At 36.5% G+C, this 17,936-nt stretch overlaps 1 protein-coding gene across 4 annotated transcripts in view; it reads left to right on the top strand.

Annotated features, from left to right (window-relative positions):
• The window catches only part of DSCAM (DS cell adhesion molecule), an 829,709-nt gene that overhangs the window by 114,138 nt on the left and 697,635 nt on the right, over positions 1-17,936 (top strand). For all 4 annotated transcript variants that reach the window (XM_056825955.1, XM_056825956.1, XM_007493072.2 and 1 more), the window contains one exon: positions 15,709-16,026. In XM_056825955.1, coding sequence (XP_056681933.1) covers positions 15,709-16,026 — 318 coding nt within the window. The remainder of the gene's footprint in view (positions 1-15,708; positions 16,027-17,936) is intronic.

Genomic DNA, 17,936 nt, shown 5'->3' on the forward strand with positions numbered 1-17,936 from the left:
CCCACTAGCTAATTCCTTGTATTTCAAGTACCTAATTCTCAGGTCAGATAAGAATTGTGCTATCTTGTTTTGCCCAATTAGTATATTTGACTAATACCCATCCTAATATTAGTAGCTTAAAATCCTTAATTCTCTAGTATGGTATAACCATCACTATTTGTGCTCATTTATAGACTATTTGCTTTGTAACTGTAGCAATTACTTGAATTGCTTTTTTGTATCTCTGTTTATGGTATACCTTGTATTCTGTTTCTTAAAAGCCTATAGCAAAGCTCTAGAATTTCAGATGAGCAAATTTGGAAAACTCAATCAGGGCCATGGTATTAGAAAAGATCATTTTGTATCCCATTTATTAAGAAGGGAGATGCTGTCATTTTATACAATAGTAAAGTTAGCTTCTACAAGCTAAATTTTGACAATATATGAAACAAGAATTACCAGAACAAGTGAATTTTCAAAGAGGCAGAGGAACTGAAGACCAAATTGCCAACACTTGATGTGTTATAAAAAAAGTGAGGGATTTCCAGAAAAAAACAATTTTGCTTCTGCTTCATTGACTACACTAAAGCCTTTGGTTGTGTGGATTATAATAAAATGTAGCAAATTCTCAAAGAGATGGGATCATCTTATTTCTACCCTGAGGAACTTGTATGCAGGCAAGGTGAAACAATTAGAACTGAATGTGAAACAATTGATTGCTTTAAGATTGGAAATAAGGTACAAGTAGGGCAGCATATTGTTATTTTGTTTATCTAATTTATATGCAGAGTACATTTTATGAAATGCCAAACTGCACAAATCAAATGCTGGATTATGGTTGCCAGGAAAAGTACCAGCGATCTCAGATATGCAGATGATACCACCCTGATGGCAGAAAGTGAAGAATTAAGAAGCATTTTAATGGAGATTAAGGGGGGGATGTAAATAATGATTTGAAGCCCAATATTAAAAAAAAAAGAAAGATCTTGGCAGCTGGTCCCATCACTACCTGGTAAATAGAGAGAAAAAAAAATGTCAGATTTTATGTTCTTGGGCTCAAAGATCAAGGCAGAAAGCAATTACAACCACAAAATTAAAAGATGCTTGCTCTTTGAATATGGCAAATCTGGTTCACATATTAAAAAGCAGAGATAAAAGTTTATCTTGGGAACAAACATTTGTATAGTCAAAACTATGTTTTTTCCAGGAGCAATGAAGCTTGGTTGTGAGTGCTGCAGTATGGATTCTTTTGAATTGTGATTCTAGAGAATTAGACAACAAGGAGATCAAATCAGTTAAAACTTTAAAAAATTAATTGAATCTGTTAACTCTAGCCACACAATGAGAAGAGAAGACTCACTGGGGGTGGGGTGGGGTGGGAGCCTTTAGGTTGGAAATGGAAACCAGGTTCATGAACTTGCACAGACTTTGCAATATAGTGGCTGATAGAAGGAACTACTCATGGCATCACAAAGAGTTGGACCTGACTAAATGGCTGAGCAGTAAAAGTTTTTGAGGAAGCAAGACCTTAGTCTCTTTAAACTTGGCATACTTTATCAAGTATAGAAAAAATTAATGTGAAATCAGAAAACTTGGGCTTGAATAATAACTCTGTTACTTAATAATGATTATAACAAGTCTAGAGTGAATTTACTCCAACCCACCACGGAATAGATACTTAATAAATGTCTACTGATTGACCGAAGGCATTGTGTAGTGAATAGGATGCTGATTTCAGCTTGGAAGATATGTATTAAAATCCTGCCGGAAACAGAATAACTCTGTACCTGAGGAAATCACTCAACCACTTGGCACCCTGAACAATATTCTAAGAGAATAAATTGCCTAACAGCTGCAGACACAGTTTCCTAGAGGTGATTTCAATTACTCACACCATTAGAATTACTGATTCCAACTAATTGTGTGTGGTGCTTTAGGATTTCAAAAATACTCTTCTCAGAAAAGCCCTGTCAGTAGAGCAACTATGATCCTCCCCATTTTACATATGAAGAAACTGAATGTATTCATATCAGAGGGTTTTGAGTTGTGGGAAACTTTAGAATTCCAGTATCAATTTTCAATTGTAAAACTAAACTAAGGATACATGAACTTCATAGTTTAAAAGACTCACATGACTGGGATCAAACTCAGAACTTCTAAAGCCAATGCCCTTTCCACTATACTACTTAGAACAAGGATCATTTTACTTAAGCAATATAACATTTCTGACCTCGAGCTTCCTCATTCATACAATGAAGGGTTCAACGCGGTAATCTCTAACAAGCATTGAAGCTCTAAATGCTGGGATACAAACTGCACAAGATCATATCCATGAAAGTCTTGTCCTACCATCCTGGCAGTTTTTCATTGCAGTTCAAATATAATAAGAAATAATAATAACAAAACTTCACATTTGTAAAGTGATGTGCAACTTATAAAGCATCCTTATATCAACGATCACATGTCATCCTCAGAGATCTTTTTTCAGCGGATAAAGCAGGGATTTTTATCCTAAAATGAGCCCTCCGTGTTAAATGACTTTCTGTTGACCATAGAGCTAGTAAGTGAGAGAGCTGGAAGGCAAAGTACATCTTCTGAATTAAAACGTTACCTTCTTTTTATTCCGCTCTCAAGTCTCCTTCGCTCTTCCTTCTAGTTGGTCAAACACTGGGCTCTCTTCTATTTCAGTATCCCCTTTGCACATATATCATGTAGAGTAAAAGTTAATGTTAGTCACCATTACTTCTGTTCTCATGAATTTATTATTTATTCGTTGGTGGTGACTTTGCCAATTCATTCACTGCTAAGGAAACTATGCAAGCGTTAGTTACTGATAAAATTATTGGTGTGCTCTCAACTTTCATGACCATGCAGAAGTCTTGATAAATCACTGAAACTGGATCTTTCAGTGTGGATTAAACATGCATCTGCTCTCCTTCTCTGCAATACCCACTTCAGATTGTCTTTTCTTCTTCTTTTGTAGTCAGAGCATAAGTACCACCCAGTAATATATTAGCAAGTTACGGGTTTTCATCTTTTCAGAAGATGCTTATGCTGTCTAACTATTTATCATTCGCACTAACTAGCAGCAGTTCATCTTTGAATATCCAGGCCTAGAATAGTCAGTTGAACATCATAAATGTTAATTATATATTTGCTACATTTAATTTAATTTGACAAGCCTATCTGATAGTTATTGTGAAGAATAAAAAATGATTTTAAACTGTTTTGAAGAGAAAGTTCTAAAATTTAACAGTAGAAAACTAGGTATTAGGAAGCTGGAACTCAGAAATATTTTGCATTTTGATTCCATCTATCTGTTACTTGTTCTGGATCTTTTATGGCAACATATATATATATATATATATATATATATATATAATGACATAAAAAGTTGAACACAGATTGAAAGCCTCTAAAGTGGAGAGACAATTGAGTCATTATTTTAAACTATTTTTTCAAGGAAGAAACATCTCTCTTTTCCTTCAAAAATACAAATGTCACTCTGCATGTCTCTGCATCACTTCTTTGTTAGGACCTTATTAATTATCCATCTTCTGGAATAATGGTTGACTCCCCTCCAACATCTTCCCCTTTTGTACAGACTTTTATTTGTACCCTCCTATCACATAAGATATGGTCTCTCTTTTCCTTTCTCCTTTTAAAATCATCAAAACAAAGCAAAAATCCCTCTTTTTGTTTGACTCCCTCTATGACCCTTGCTGACATCACAGTACTTTGGGGATTAGACACATTAGAACATAAATTTGTCCTTCTTATAAAGTCTCCCTTGATTGCTCATTTGTATTTTCAATTTTAATATTCTCTTTCTTTCATGGATTTGAATTTTAAAGTTTCTTCTGTTCTAATCTTTTAATCAAGGATGTTTAAAATCTCTATTTCATTAAAAGTTCACTTTTCTCCCCATTGAAGAGTTTTCTTTCATAATTTATTGAAACATGATATTCACGCTCTTGGTGGGATGCTAAATAATTATAAATTATCTCTCCTTAATGTATCTTTCATCATAGTTGTTTCAATAGAAAATACATCTTGTTCTATTTTTAATCTTTTCACTTAATTTTGTTATGTTATGTCTTGCTGTCTACTGCAGTCATTCTTTAGTTTAGTCCATTTTTATTTTAAGAAGTCTGTTATACTTAGGTAAAGATTGTACCTCTTATGCAAGCTGTTAATTATCTTCACCAATCTCTCCTTCATAGATTTCATTTCTTTTCCAATTCTTTCCTTTCCTGTTCTGATTTCCTCTAGAATAACATTTATTTTGCCTTTTAATTTTCCTTCCCCCTTTCTTCTAGTTGTTCAGATACTCTTCTCTCTTTTGTTACTCTACTAAAATAATTCTTGCTTTTTTCTTATAAGAATTTTAAGCAATCTTTTGCGCAAGATATGTTTTTTATTAAAGAGTTTGCAGGTAGGTGTTTTGGAGTTAGTTTCTTCTTCTGTATTTATTTCTGGTGTATTCTTAACCACATAATAGCTCTTTATCCGGTTTTGTTTGTTTGCTTGATTAATCATTCTTCCTGGAATCTGCTTGGGAAAACCCTGTTACCGGTCTATGTGGGAACTATTGCTGGTCTATGTGGGAACTTTTAGGGGGCTGTCAGTGATCCCAACCTCTCTGGAAGAGCTACCTATGCTGCTTTCTGGACAGGGGATAGAGTACAGGATCTGCTCTGGGTGGGTCCTCAATACACTCAGTGGAGTCTATCCAGGTATGGAGCTTGTAGGGTCCCTGTACTGCAATGTAGATGCAATTCATAGTGCTATGACCTGAGTTCAGACTACTGGCCCTTGTGGAGAATCCTAGTTGTTAGTTTGGTTCTGTGGTTGAACCTGTACTCGATGTGGGATGTCCGTGCCTTGCTGGCCTACTTTGGAATTCTCAGTGCTGATTGTTGAGTCTGTGTTATTGTATGAGCTGCTGGCATAGTCAGAGTCCGTGATCTGCTTTGATCTGGCTTAATTCAGAGCTCTTGGCACTGAATCTGGGATCCTGATCTCTCTAGGAGATCCATCATTGTTGGCTTTAATTTGAAGCTATGTTTTTTGTTTTGTTTTTTACAAATGTCCCAGAGGAGCCGACCTAACTCATATTTCTAGGCAGTAAATCTATGATATGGCCCATCTGCCTTTCACAATTCCACAGTTCTTGCCGGGGTCATTTCCCTTCAGGCCAAATTTGGTATTTTGGGCTTGATAATGACCTTCTAGAGCTTCCATTTTTATTTTCCACTCATGTCAGCATTCTTAAATCATTTTTGCAGTAATTGTCATGAAAATTAGACTGTATTGCTTTCTCCTACTCTACCAACTTTTCTTTTTGTATCTGGGAGATGCGGTTAAAAGAAATTACTGTAAATAGGGAAAAACAGAAATGGTTTTGGTGTTCATTTTTGGGGGTATTTTTGGATATTTATATATATATATATTTAAATCATTACCTCCTCTTCTGGGCTAAGATGGCCACAAAGTAGAAGCAAGCATCTTCTTCTCCTCACCACCCACCAATATAAAATGCCTCAAAAAGACAAAAACCAAAATCACATGAGTGAAGGGGTTCTTCCATAGGGTGCAGCCTTGAAGGTAGGCAGGGTTTAGGCATTTCGACACTATAAGTGGGTAAAATTAATCCTACCAAAGCACAAGCTGAACATCCCTCCCCCACTCCAACTATGGTGCCAGAGTCAGAGAAAGAACGGGCCCATCACTAGGTTCTCAGGGGCCTGGCTGAGAACACCACATACTTACCCCAGAGAGCAGTAAGACTTTGGACCCCAGGAGGTGAGGAACATGGAGATTGGGCTGAAAGACAGGGCAGAGAGGGGCTGTGCACAGCAGACACAAAAAAGACTGAAAAAGAGCCTGAGGGCAAAAACTGCTCTATAGCTCCAAAGAAAGACCTGCTATACTAGAGCACCACAAGGCTTGGAATATGATATTTAGAAATGCAAGAGCATTGGGTCTACAACCAAAGATCCCCTATCGATCAAATGTAACTAAATACTGGGAAAAGTATGGGCATTTAACAAAATAGAAGATTTCCAAGTATTTGTAAAGAAAAGTCCAGAACTCAGTGGAAAATTTGATATTCAAATACAAAACTCAAGAGAAACATGAAAAGATAAACAAGAAGGGGGGGATGGTTTTTTAAAGGGTCCAGTAAGGTCAAATTGTTTATACTCCCATATGAAAAAATGATATTTGTAACTCCCCAAAACTGTATTAACTATCATAGTAGTTAGAAGAATTGCTAATAGGTAGTGGTTGAGGTACTAAGTGGTTTAAGATGATATGTAAAAAAAAAGAAAGAGAGGGGAATGGAACATGGCACCAAGAAAAACTTGAAGGAATAATAAAAATAGAACAAATTATACTACATAAAGAAATGCATGGGAGGGGAGGGGAAAAATACTATTATAAGAAGGAGAGGAAGGGAATGCTAATAGGTAATACTTAAACCTTACTCTCAGTGGAATCAACTCTGAGAGGAAAGAGAATCTAGATCCATCGGGGTATTGAATTCTATCTTACCCATCAGGAAAGTCGAGAGGGACAGAGGGAGTGGGGAAGGGAGTACGAAAAGGGAGGGAAAGAGAAAGGAGAAGGAATTTAATAGACCCTAAAGAAAAATAATAGGGGAATAAGAAGGGAGGTGGTGTGAAAGGGAAGAAAAATAAGAGTGGTGATTAGGAGGACTAATTAAAAGCAAAACACTGATGTAGAAGGCAATAATGAAAGAAGGAAGGGCAGGACTATGAAAGGAAATAAAAATGATGAGGAATACAGAGGTGGTAATCATAATTCTGAATGTGAATGGGATGAACTCACCTATAAAATGGAAGCAAATAGCAGAGTGGATTAGAAAGCAAAATTCTACCTTATGTTGTTTACAAGAAATACACATGAGTCAGGTAGACACACACCAATTAAAGGTAAGAAGCTAGAGCAGAATGGATTGAGCATAGACTGAGAAAAACAAGGCAGGATCCACAATCATAATATCTGACAAAACCAAAGGAAAAATAGATCTGATTAAAAGAGATAAGGAAGGCAATTACCTCCTGATAAAAAGCAGTATAGACAATGAAGAAATATCAAATGTCAGTACTCTACATGTATGCACCAAGTGATATGGCATCCAGATTTTTAAAGTAGAAACTATTGGATATTAAGGAGAAAATAGATAGTAAAATTATACTAATGGGAGACCTCAACCTTCCTCTATCAAATCTAGATGAATAAAATAAAAAAATAAAAAAGAGGTAACAGATGTGAATGTAATCTTAGAAAAATTATAATTAAGAGATATATGGAGAAAAATAAACAGGGACAAAAAGGAATACACCTTCTTTTCAGTATCTTATGATACATTCACAAAAATTGACCATGTACTAGGGCATAAAACATTGGAAGCAAATGCAAAAAAGCAGAAATAATAAATGCAAACTTTTCAGATCATGATGCAATAAAAATAACAATTAGTATGAGAATTAAAATCAATATATATTACCTTGAGTATAATATTTATAAGATTTATTAAAATAAAAACTAGAGTGAAAAAGGAGCTAAGTAACTCAAGTCACGATCTTGAGAAAGAAGAAAAAGAGGGAGAAGTCCCAGAAAGTTATAAACCATCACTTAAAGATGCATGTAAACAAAGGGAAAGGATGCTGGGAAATACAAAAGGAATTCTGGGGAATGTAATCTTGGGGTTCAAAATTTCCACTTATACATTTTCCCCTGTGATCCCTTTGGGAGACCAGTCTCCCCAAAGGGATCATTTTAAACCTCATTAACTAACAAATTACAATAATTTGTGGATAAAAGGAAAAAACAAAACAAAACCAATGATTGCTAGATTCAAGGACAAAAAGCCAATTAGGGGGAGGTCCCCTTTGGCATAAGAGTATACATTCAAAACAAATGCAATCAACCCCCCAAGTTTCAATTTAGCACATCCCAAAGTTCACTTTGGACCTTCTGATGCAGCATGTGGTCTCTGCAGGCATCTTCATGGTGCCTTCTCCATACAGTTCATTTTCTGGATTCAGGGAGTTAGCAAGTTTCTTATTCTAAAATTACTCTCAAAGGAATTTTAACTTTGCATTATAGGATAATAACACAGTCCACCCTGAGGAGGATGGTGACAAACACAAGAATTACTCAGAGATGCATGACTGAGTTATGAGGTATATGGATCAATTAGTAAAAAAAATCAATAACATCAAAAAATTCAAATAAAAGAGAAAAAATAACTTCTGGATGAAATACAAAATATCAAAGTCCTATGTGTAAAAATTTTAACTAAAGAAAAACAAACCGATAACAGGTCCTTGAATCAGGGCCCAATTAAAGTGATTCATGTAATTATGCACTTACCTAATCAGTAGCCAGGACTACAGAATATTTACCCCATTATGAAAGACAGAAAAGAGACTAGACAGAAAAAGATGTTTATGGGCTTTAACAATGATATGTTTCTTCAGTACAGGCATATGGGAAAGGTACAAATAAAGATCATGTAACAGAATATATTGATTAGATTAATATATGTACTTTAAAAAAAAGTAACCCTTAAAGCAATCAGTAAAATAAAAGAATCATTGACAGGGCACAGGCTGTGAATTAAAACATCCTTTTTATCCAATTCCAATAGATTTCTTCTATTTTATGGAGGGGGAATGAACTCAAAATAGTTAGCAAGCAATAAACTTCCATATGTCTTTAAGATTCATTCCCCTCCCCAGTATTTATCATCCATTTGCATTTCTTTTGTCACCCCTCTGGAGTTCCTCATACACACACTGGGCAGAACTGCCATTCTGTGTGTTGAGAGTATTTAAGATTTTCAAAACTTTGCCAAAATATTCCAGTTTGTTCTAGAATTTAAGTAGCCTAACTTGTTCCTGTATATTCTTAATGAGAAGTAAATAAAGTGGGAAATATCCAATGAAAATAAAAACTCCCAGGAAAAGAATTAAAGAGAACCAGCTTAAGCATGTCAGCTCTTACAACTCAAACTCTTGTTTCATAGTTTCAAGCATGCTACCTAATAGCATTATTCCTAAAAAAAAGTGGAATGGATTTTATTTACAGGGTAAACAAAAAATAACCCTTGCCTGGAAGGTAAAGGAATTACTTAGGAGGCATGGGAGAGTATTGTTCTTTCACCTCCTCCCTAGAAGCAAATCTGCTAGGGAAACAATAGCTTATTTGCATATGAGAGACAAAGTACTCCTTGGTGTTCTGGGTCAAGAGAAAAAAATCAGGTTTATTCCCCAAAATTTTGAGTTGAAATCTGTTGATTTGGGCTAACTTCCCTATCTTTTATGTTGGGTTGTAGGGTGTAAAGGGGAAAAAATGGCAGGGAGTCCCCTTGCTGTGAAAAAATCCTGATTTGCAAGCCAGGAGCCAAGGGTCAGCTAAAGAAATTAGTGTAGTAGTCCACACCTATCTATGGACAAGGGAAATAGTTAAAATGTAAAGATTGTCTTAGGAGAACACATGCTCAGTCCTGCGCATGGCAAGTAAAACCTTTGACCCTTGTTCCCAGCATCCCCCAGGTTTGGGCACGAAATTAGGTTTCTTTCTGCTCACCTGGCTGAGACAAACCACACCTATACCTTGTCGTAATTTACAATTGACCAATGGCAATCCACTATGTAATTCATCAATATGTATTGTGTACATTTGCATCTCAATAATAATAAATAAGAGCTCCACAGAGAGCCAGCTCTCTTTACCTTATCACCCCTCACCTGTCTCTGTCTTTCCTGGAGCTTGGCCTCTGGCCAAGCCCAACTTTGACTTCCTCCCTCTCTATCTCTCTATCTCTCTCGCTCTTTCTGAAAGACCTTTCCTCCTCAATCTCTTATCCTCAAGCGGTTCATGCTTAGAGTACCAGCTCTAAGGAACTGGTGATTTCTTTCTTGATCTCCTCTCTTCAAGCCGGACTGATCTGTACCTGCAGCTCAGGCTGTAAGGGATTGTGGCTTTTCTTTCAGCTAATCTCCATGTTCATTGCTTACTCCCGTATGTTGATTTGAAGCTACTTAACTGGTTCAGGTCCTAGTGAAGGCTAAGTAGCTGAGCTTATTCTGTGGAGCTCATTTGTTAAATATTACATGTGTCTGCCTGCTTCCTTATCCATCTCCTTGGCTCCAATCCTTCCCTCAAGGTCAACCTTCTATCTTTCCTTTCATGGGAGGGCTGAGGGCCAGCCCCCCACTATAACTAGAAACTAGTTAGAAACTAGTTTAGAAACTGCTTGGAAACTAGAAGGGGATGAAGCTGAATAGCCCAGGTTTGCTTCACTCCTGTTGAAAAATGGCTAGGGCAGGTTGGAAATCCATGTGGGTCAGGTGGGAGAGGGATTTATACTTCACCTGGTCCTTAAGAATTCACAGGTTGTGTATTCTATTTATAAGATTTATTAAAATAAAAACTAGAGTTAAAAAGGAGCTAACACTCAACCCATGATCTCCAGAAAGAGGAAAAAGAGGGAGGAGTTCTGGAAAGTTATAAACAATCTGGTAAAGATACATATGAATGAAGGGAAAAGAATGCTCGGAAATACAAAAGGAATTCTGGGGAACAGAGTCCTGGGGTTGAATATTTCCACTTATACATTAGTAAGGGTGCATAGAGAGGCAAATTAAAAATTAGTTGGAAATTAAATAATATGATTCTCCAAAATTGGTTGAAGAAAAATCATAGAAACAATAATTTCATTGAAGAGAATGGTAATGAACAGACATCTTATCAAAATCTATGGGATGCATCCAAAGCAGTAATCAGGGGTAAATTTATATCCCTGAGTGCATATGTTAACAAATCAGAGAGAGAGGAGGTCAATGAATTGGGCATGGGAATTAAAAAAAAATAAAAAGAGAAAGAGAACAAATTAAAAATCTCTTGATAAAAACTAAATTAGAAATCATAAAAATTAAAGGAGAAATTAATAAAATTGAAAGTGAAAGAACTATTGAATGAATAAATAAGAATAGAAGCTGGTACTTTGAAAAAATAAATAAAATAGATAAAGTGTTGGTTAATCTAATAAAAGAAGGAAAGAAGAAAACCAAATTAACAGTATCAAAGATGAAAAGAGACCTCGCCTCTAATGAAGAGGAAATTAAGGCAATAATTAAAAATGATTTTGTCCAGTTATATGGCAACAAATATGGCAATCTAGGTGTTATTGATGAATACTTACAAAAATATAAATTGCCTATATTAACAGAAAAAGAAATAGAATACTTAAACAATCCCGTATCATAAAAAGAAATTGAGCAAAGAATTCATCAAAGAATTCCCTAAGAAAAAATCCCCAGGGTCTTATGGATTCACAAGTGAATTCTATCAAACATTCAAAGAACAGCTACACCCAATACTATACAAACTATTTGACATAATAAACAAAAAAATAGTTCTACCAAATTCCTTTTATGACACAAATATGGTACTGATTCCAAAGCCAGGCAGGTCAAAAACAAAGAAAGAAAACTACAAATCAATCTCCTTAATGAAAATAAATGCAAAAATCTTAAATAGAATACTAGCAAAAAAGACTCCATCAAGTGATGATGAGGATTATTCATTATGATAAGGTAGAAATTTATACCAGGAATGCATGGATGGTTCAACATTAGGAAAACTATTCACATAATTGACCATATATATCAACAAGCAAACCAACAAAAATCACATTATTATCTCAATAGATACGGAAAAAGCCTTTGACAAAATACAACATTTATTCCTATTGAAAACACTAGGAAGTAGAGGAACAGAAGGGCCTTTTCTAAAAATAATAAAGAGTATATATCTAAAACCATCAGCAAACATCATCTGCAAGCATATCTGGAGATAAATTAGAAGCCTTCCCAATAAGATCAGGATTGAAACAAGAATGCATATTATCACCTCTACTAACAGTAGTAATTAGAGAAGAAAAAGAAATTGAAGGTATTAAAATAGGTAATGAGGAACCAAAGCTATCAGTCTTTGCAGATGATATGTAACTGTACTATCAAAACAATATGGTACTAAGAGACAGAATGGAGGATCAGTGGAATAGACTTGGAGTAAGTGACCTCAACAAGACAGACTGTGATAAATTCAGAGATCCCAGCTTTTGGGACAAGAACTCACTATTTGGTAAAAACTGCTGGGAAAATTGGAAAACATTATGGGAGAGATTGAGTTTAGATCAAACATTTTACACTCTACACCAAGCTAAATTCAAATTGGGTGAATGACTTCAATATAAAAAAGAAAATTATAAGTAAATTTGGTGAACATAGAATAGTTTACATGTCAGATCTATGGGAAAGGAAAGATTTTAAGACCAAGCAAGAGATAGAGAATATTACAAAATGTAAAATCAATAATTTTGATTACATTAAATAAAAAAAAATTGTATAGACAAACCCAATACATCCAAAATTAGAAGGGAAGCAACAAATTGGGAAAATATTTATAACAAAAACCTCTGACAAAGGTCTAATCATTCAAATTCATAAGGATGTAAATCAATTGTACAAATAAGCAAGCCAATCACCAACCTAACATGACAGCAAAGGAAAATAATAAATTTTGGAGGGGATATAGCAAACTTGGGACATTAATAAACTGCTGGTGGAGTTGTGAATTGATCCAACCATTCTGGAAAGCAATTTGGAACTATGCCCAAAGGGTTTTAAAAGACTGTCTGCCCTTTGATCCAGCCATACCACTGCTGGGTTTATACCCCATGGAGATAATAAGGAAAAAGACATGTACAAGAACATTCATAGCTGTGCTCTTTGTGTTGGCAAAATTTTGGAAAATGAGGGGATTTGCTTCAATTGGGGAATGGCTGAACAAATTGTGGTATATATTGGTGATGGAATATTATTGTGCAAAAAGGAATAATAAAGTGGAGGAATTCCATGGAGACTGGAATGACCTCCAGGAAGTGATGCAAAGTGAGAGGAGCAGAACCAGGAGAACATTGTACACAGAGACTGATACACTGTGGTACACATGAATATAATAGACTTCTCAACTAGCAGCAATGCAATGATCCAGGACACTTCTGAGGGACTTATGAGAAAGAACATTATCTAAATTCACAGAAAGAACTGTGGGTGTAGAAACACAGAAGAAAAACAACTGCATGATCACATATTTCTATGGGGATATAGACTCTAAACTATCACTCTAGTGCAAAATAGGTCTTGATCAATGGCACATATAAAACCCAGTGGAAATGCTGGTTGGCTACAGGAGGGGTTTGGGAGGAGGGGAGTAGAAGAACATGATTCATGTAACCATGGAAAAAATATTCTAAATTAATTAAAAAATAAATAAACTTAAAAAAAAACAAACAACCTTTACTTTCTGTCTTGGAATTAATACTATGTGTTGGTTCCAAGGCAGAAGAGTGGTAATGGTTAGGCAATGGGAGTTGTGACTTGTCCAGGGTCACATAGCTAGGAAGTGTCTGAGGTCATATTTGAACCCAGGACCTCCTGTCTCTAGGCCTGGCTCTCAATCCACTGAACAACCCAGCTGCTCCCAATGGTGTTCAATTTTTTTTAAAATGTTGACCTTCTTCAAATGATATATGTGATGGACACCATCTTGTTAAAAGTAACTATGTTTTTTACTGAGATTAGTCTAAGTAACTAGAACTTAACTAAATCTCAAGGTAATATGTTTTCAGGTATTCAAGCCCATTTGCAGAAGATGTTCCTCTTGCTAAGAAAGGCTGCTGAAGGAGTTAGCACTCACTTCTGATCAGAAGGAAGAATCCTAAGTCTTAACATATTACTTGCTAAAAATGAGCGTCTAAGAAATAGAACTTTGTCATTCTAATTTCTGTCTAAAAATGAGGATTCAAAATAGAGTTCTGCCCTCATTCTACATTCTACCCTTCTAACTGCAATATCTTCTATATTTATGTGAATCTTTGTGTGTATTTCCTTTAAGTCAAATACAATAATTATTTTTACCTTTTATACAATTTGCACAAGACCAACAAAGAATTTCATTTTATTTTCTACGTATCTGACATAAGAGTTTGGTTTACTGATGTGTGTTTCATATTTGTCAACAGTTTCATTTAATAGTAATTTTTTACATATCTACATTTTTGCTTTTGATTTTTTAAATCTTTCCTTTGAATTCTTTATATAAACTGCCATTAAAAATCAGAAAAACGTATTATGGTATATGAACTTAAAAGGCAAAACAATCCTGATCTCTAATTATCTAGTAGTAATCTGTGTCCTTGAATTTTATAATTATTATTCTGCAATAGTTTCATTTTAAATGTTTTATGTTTTATCACAATATCTTTTAATTAATTCAATGAGTGTTTATGTTATGCAAAGGTCAAATAAGTAGTGTCTGTCTTCAAAGAGCTTGAATTCTACTGGAGAGGATATAACATAAACATAGTTGAGGAAATTCAAGGTAATTTGAGAGATACAATTAAGAGGATTATGAAAGATCATGTAGGATGTTTCAAATGATGTAAGCTTTGAAGAAGTTAAGATTCTAATATGCATAGGTGAAGAGGCAGTATATTCTTAGTGTGGGGGATATTCTGAATGAAGATAAATAGAGAATATGGAATGCCCAATTCTTGGAAGTTAATAGTATGAACTGGAAAAAACCACAGAACTATTAAATAGTTAAAATCACTCTTTAATCAGGGGGCATCTGGGTAGCTCAGTGGATTGAGAGTCAGGCCTAGAGATGGGAGGTCCTAGGTTCAAATCTAGCCTCAGCCACTTCCCAGCTGTGTGACCCTGGGCAAGTCACTTGACCCCCATTGCCTAGCCCTTACCACTCTTCTGCCTTAGAGCCAATACACAATATTGACTCCAAGACAGAAGGTAAGGGTTAAAAAAAAAATCACTCTTTAATCAAGGGAAAGGAGTTCAAAGCAATAGTAGGCCTTGACACAGAGCTGTGCCCCCCAGGACTTCACAGAGTCTGAGGATTGAACTCTGGCCACTCTGGACACTGACCCTTGGGAAAGCCAACCGCACTAGATTGGACAATCCCAAGGAACAAAAAAATTTGGGGAACTTCTATATCATTTGGTGGAAATCCAGGGGCAGGGAAAGATGACTGACATCACTAAAGCTACAAAGCTACAAAAAAAAATGGGAGTGTTCAAAATACACTGACAGGATACAATCAAGCTTGGGAAAGGAATCATAGCTAGAGGCTAGAGTGTAAGGGAAATGGCTGCTTACAATGGATACTAAAGGATGGTCCCTGCCCAGGTGTGGGAAAAGGTCTCCGACACAATAGGGGAGACTACCTAAGACTAAGAGGGTCCTTAGCATATGATTAGTACCACCCAACTAGGATTGTCATTCCCCAGAGGGGCCCCCACTCAGTCTGAAACTGCTAGCCTGGGATTCCCTTCAGAGTGGATTCCCAGGGAAACAGGGAACAGGTACAAATTTTGGAGTCTCCAACCTAGAAGCTAGTCCTGAAACCTGGGGTTCACTAGATCCCACTAGGCCACAAGTTTGGAGTTCCTAGATTCCATGTTGCCATAGCCAAGCAATTGTAGACAAGTAGACAAATGAGAAATGTCAGGAACATTGAATCCACAAGTCTTTCATTGTAGAGAGTATCAAAATTGTCCTCAGTTAAAGGCCTAAGGATATATATTTTATTTTCCTTTTTTTTCCTTTTCAGTTTTCAGTGAAGATCTACACTCCAGTCTCTATTTTGTCAATGCATCTTTGCAAGAGGTAGTATTTGCAAGCACCACAGGGACGTTGGTTCCCTGTCCTGCAGCAGGGATCCCACCTGTGACACTCAGATGGTACCTAGCAACGGGCGAGGAGATCTACGATGTTCCAGGGATCCGCCACGTCCACCTCAATGGCACTCTCCAAATTTTCCCCTTCCCTCCTTCAAGCTTTAGTACCTTAATCCATGATAACACTTACTATTGCACAGCTGAAAATCCTTCAGGGAAAATCAGAAGCCAGGATGTCCACATTAAGGCTGGTAAGAACAACTATTCATCTCCTATTCTATAAGCTATTTTTAAAAATGTATGACTAAGGATAGTGTTGACTGGGGAAAAATGCAGAACTGTTAAATAGTCAAAATCACTCTTTATTCAAGGGAAAGGGGTTCAGTGACAGAGAGTCTGAGGATTGAACTCTGGCCACTCTGGACGTTGACCCCTGGGAGTGGCACCATGATAGATGAGGACTCCAAGGAACAAAAGAATTTGGGGAACCTCTGTACCAGTTGGGGGAAAACCAGGAGCAGGGAAAGATTACCATAGTTACTAAGAAAATGGGAGTATTTAAACTACACTGACAGGATACAATCAAGCTTGGGAAAGGAATCATAGCTAGAGGTTGGGGTGTAAGAGAAGGGGCTACTTACAGTAAATACTAAAGGATGGTTCCTGCCCAGGTGTGGTTCTTCTTGGGAAAGGGTCAGATACCATAGGGGAGACTACCTAAAACAAAGAGGGTCCTTAGCACATACTCAGTCCCACCCAATTAGGATTGTCATTTCCCTGAGGGTCCCCCACTCAGTCTGAAACTGCTAGCCTGGGATTCCCTTCAGGGTGGATTCTCATGGGAACAGGGAATAAGGACAAACTTTGGGGTCTCCAACCTACAAGCTAGTTCTGAAACCTGGGGTTCACCAGATCCCACTAGGCCACCAGTTTGGGGTTTCTAGGTTCCATGTTGACAATTGATAACTTTGGATTCTGAGAAGCAAGTTAAAAATTAGTCATTGCTGAATACCAGTGATATGTAGGGTTTGTTCATCATTTTATCATATTTCATAAGTTTTTTTTAAATTCAGAGTACTAATTAGGTAAGATATTGTTATGGGGGCGAAGAGGTGCACCACTGGGGTTCGGGAAGGATACCTTTTGCAAGCATGCAAGATTCCAAAACTTAGCTTAAAAACAAAAAGAGAAATTTACTAGTTTAGGAGGTAATGTTGAGAGTGGCCAGGAGGATAGCAAGGTGGGACAGCAAGAGGGGGAGCAGTTCTTGGGAGGACAGCATGAAAGGAAAGGCTGTTCCCCCAAGAGGACAGCATGGATGGAAAACCTGTCCTTGCATGAGGACATCAGTTCTGGGGATTTTATACTTTTTATAACAGAGAGTGTTAGTCACCCAGGCATTTGGTGGGGTGAGGTGGTCATCTGACTGGGGTCTGCCTGGAGGCATAAAGATTCCTTAGTTTTGGGGAACAAACAGATGTCTGAAATGTAGGCTGATAGGATCAAGGTGTAGCCTGGAGGTGCATCTCTCTGTCCATCTTACATCTAGAGGACGATCAAAGGAGGACAATCATCTCAGGACCCTAGAGGGGTCATTGGATGTTTTTAGGCTGATGTCACAAGGATGTAAGGGAGCGAGGGAGTTTCCCTGACAATAGTTTGCCTGAGTTTCTGGGGGTACAGTGCCATGTCAATATTAGCAACTGAAATTGAACTGGCAACCCTAAAATGAAACAAAAATATTAAATTTCATGAACTGCTTGCTATGTGAATATGAAAGCTGGTCATTTTTTAAGTTGAATTATAAACCAAAGCAAAGTTTTCTTCTACTTAAAACAAAACAGAAAACAACAGAAAAAAAGAAAAAGGGAAATCTTATCCTCAGCAATATTTGAGAAGTAGAGATACAGATAAATAGGCATATATACATTCACATTTCATGGATATATCATTTCAATATTATAATTTTCCCTTTCTATAAATTCATGTTGTGTCCCTCGTAGTTGTTGTCATTAAAAACATTGCCACCCACTAGTTGATCTAATAATGAGACTCTCCATTTTTCTGCTAGGTTTTTGGTAAAAGACATACTTCCTCTCATAGGACTATATTCAAATTCTTTTCAGCTGGGTAGGAGATGTCGTTTATGCTGTGCTATAGC

This window comes from Monodelphis domestica, chromosome 4 (assembly GCF_027887165.1).
Source record: "Monodelphis domestica isolate mMonDom1 chromosome 4, mMonDom1.pri, whole genome shotgun sequence".
NCBI lineage: Eukaryota > Metazoa > Chordata > Mammalia > Didelphimorphia > Didelphidae > Monodelphis > Monodelphis domestica.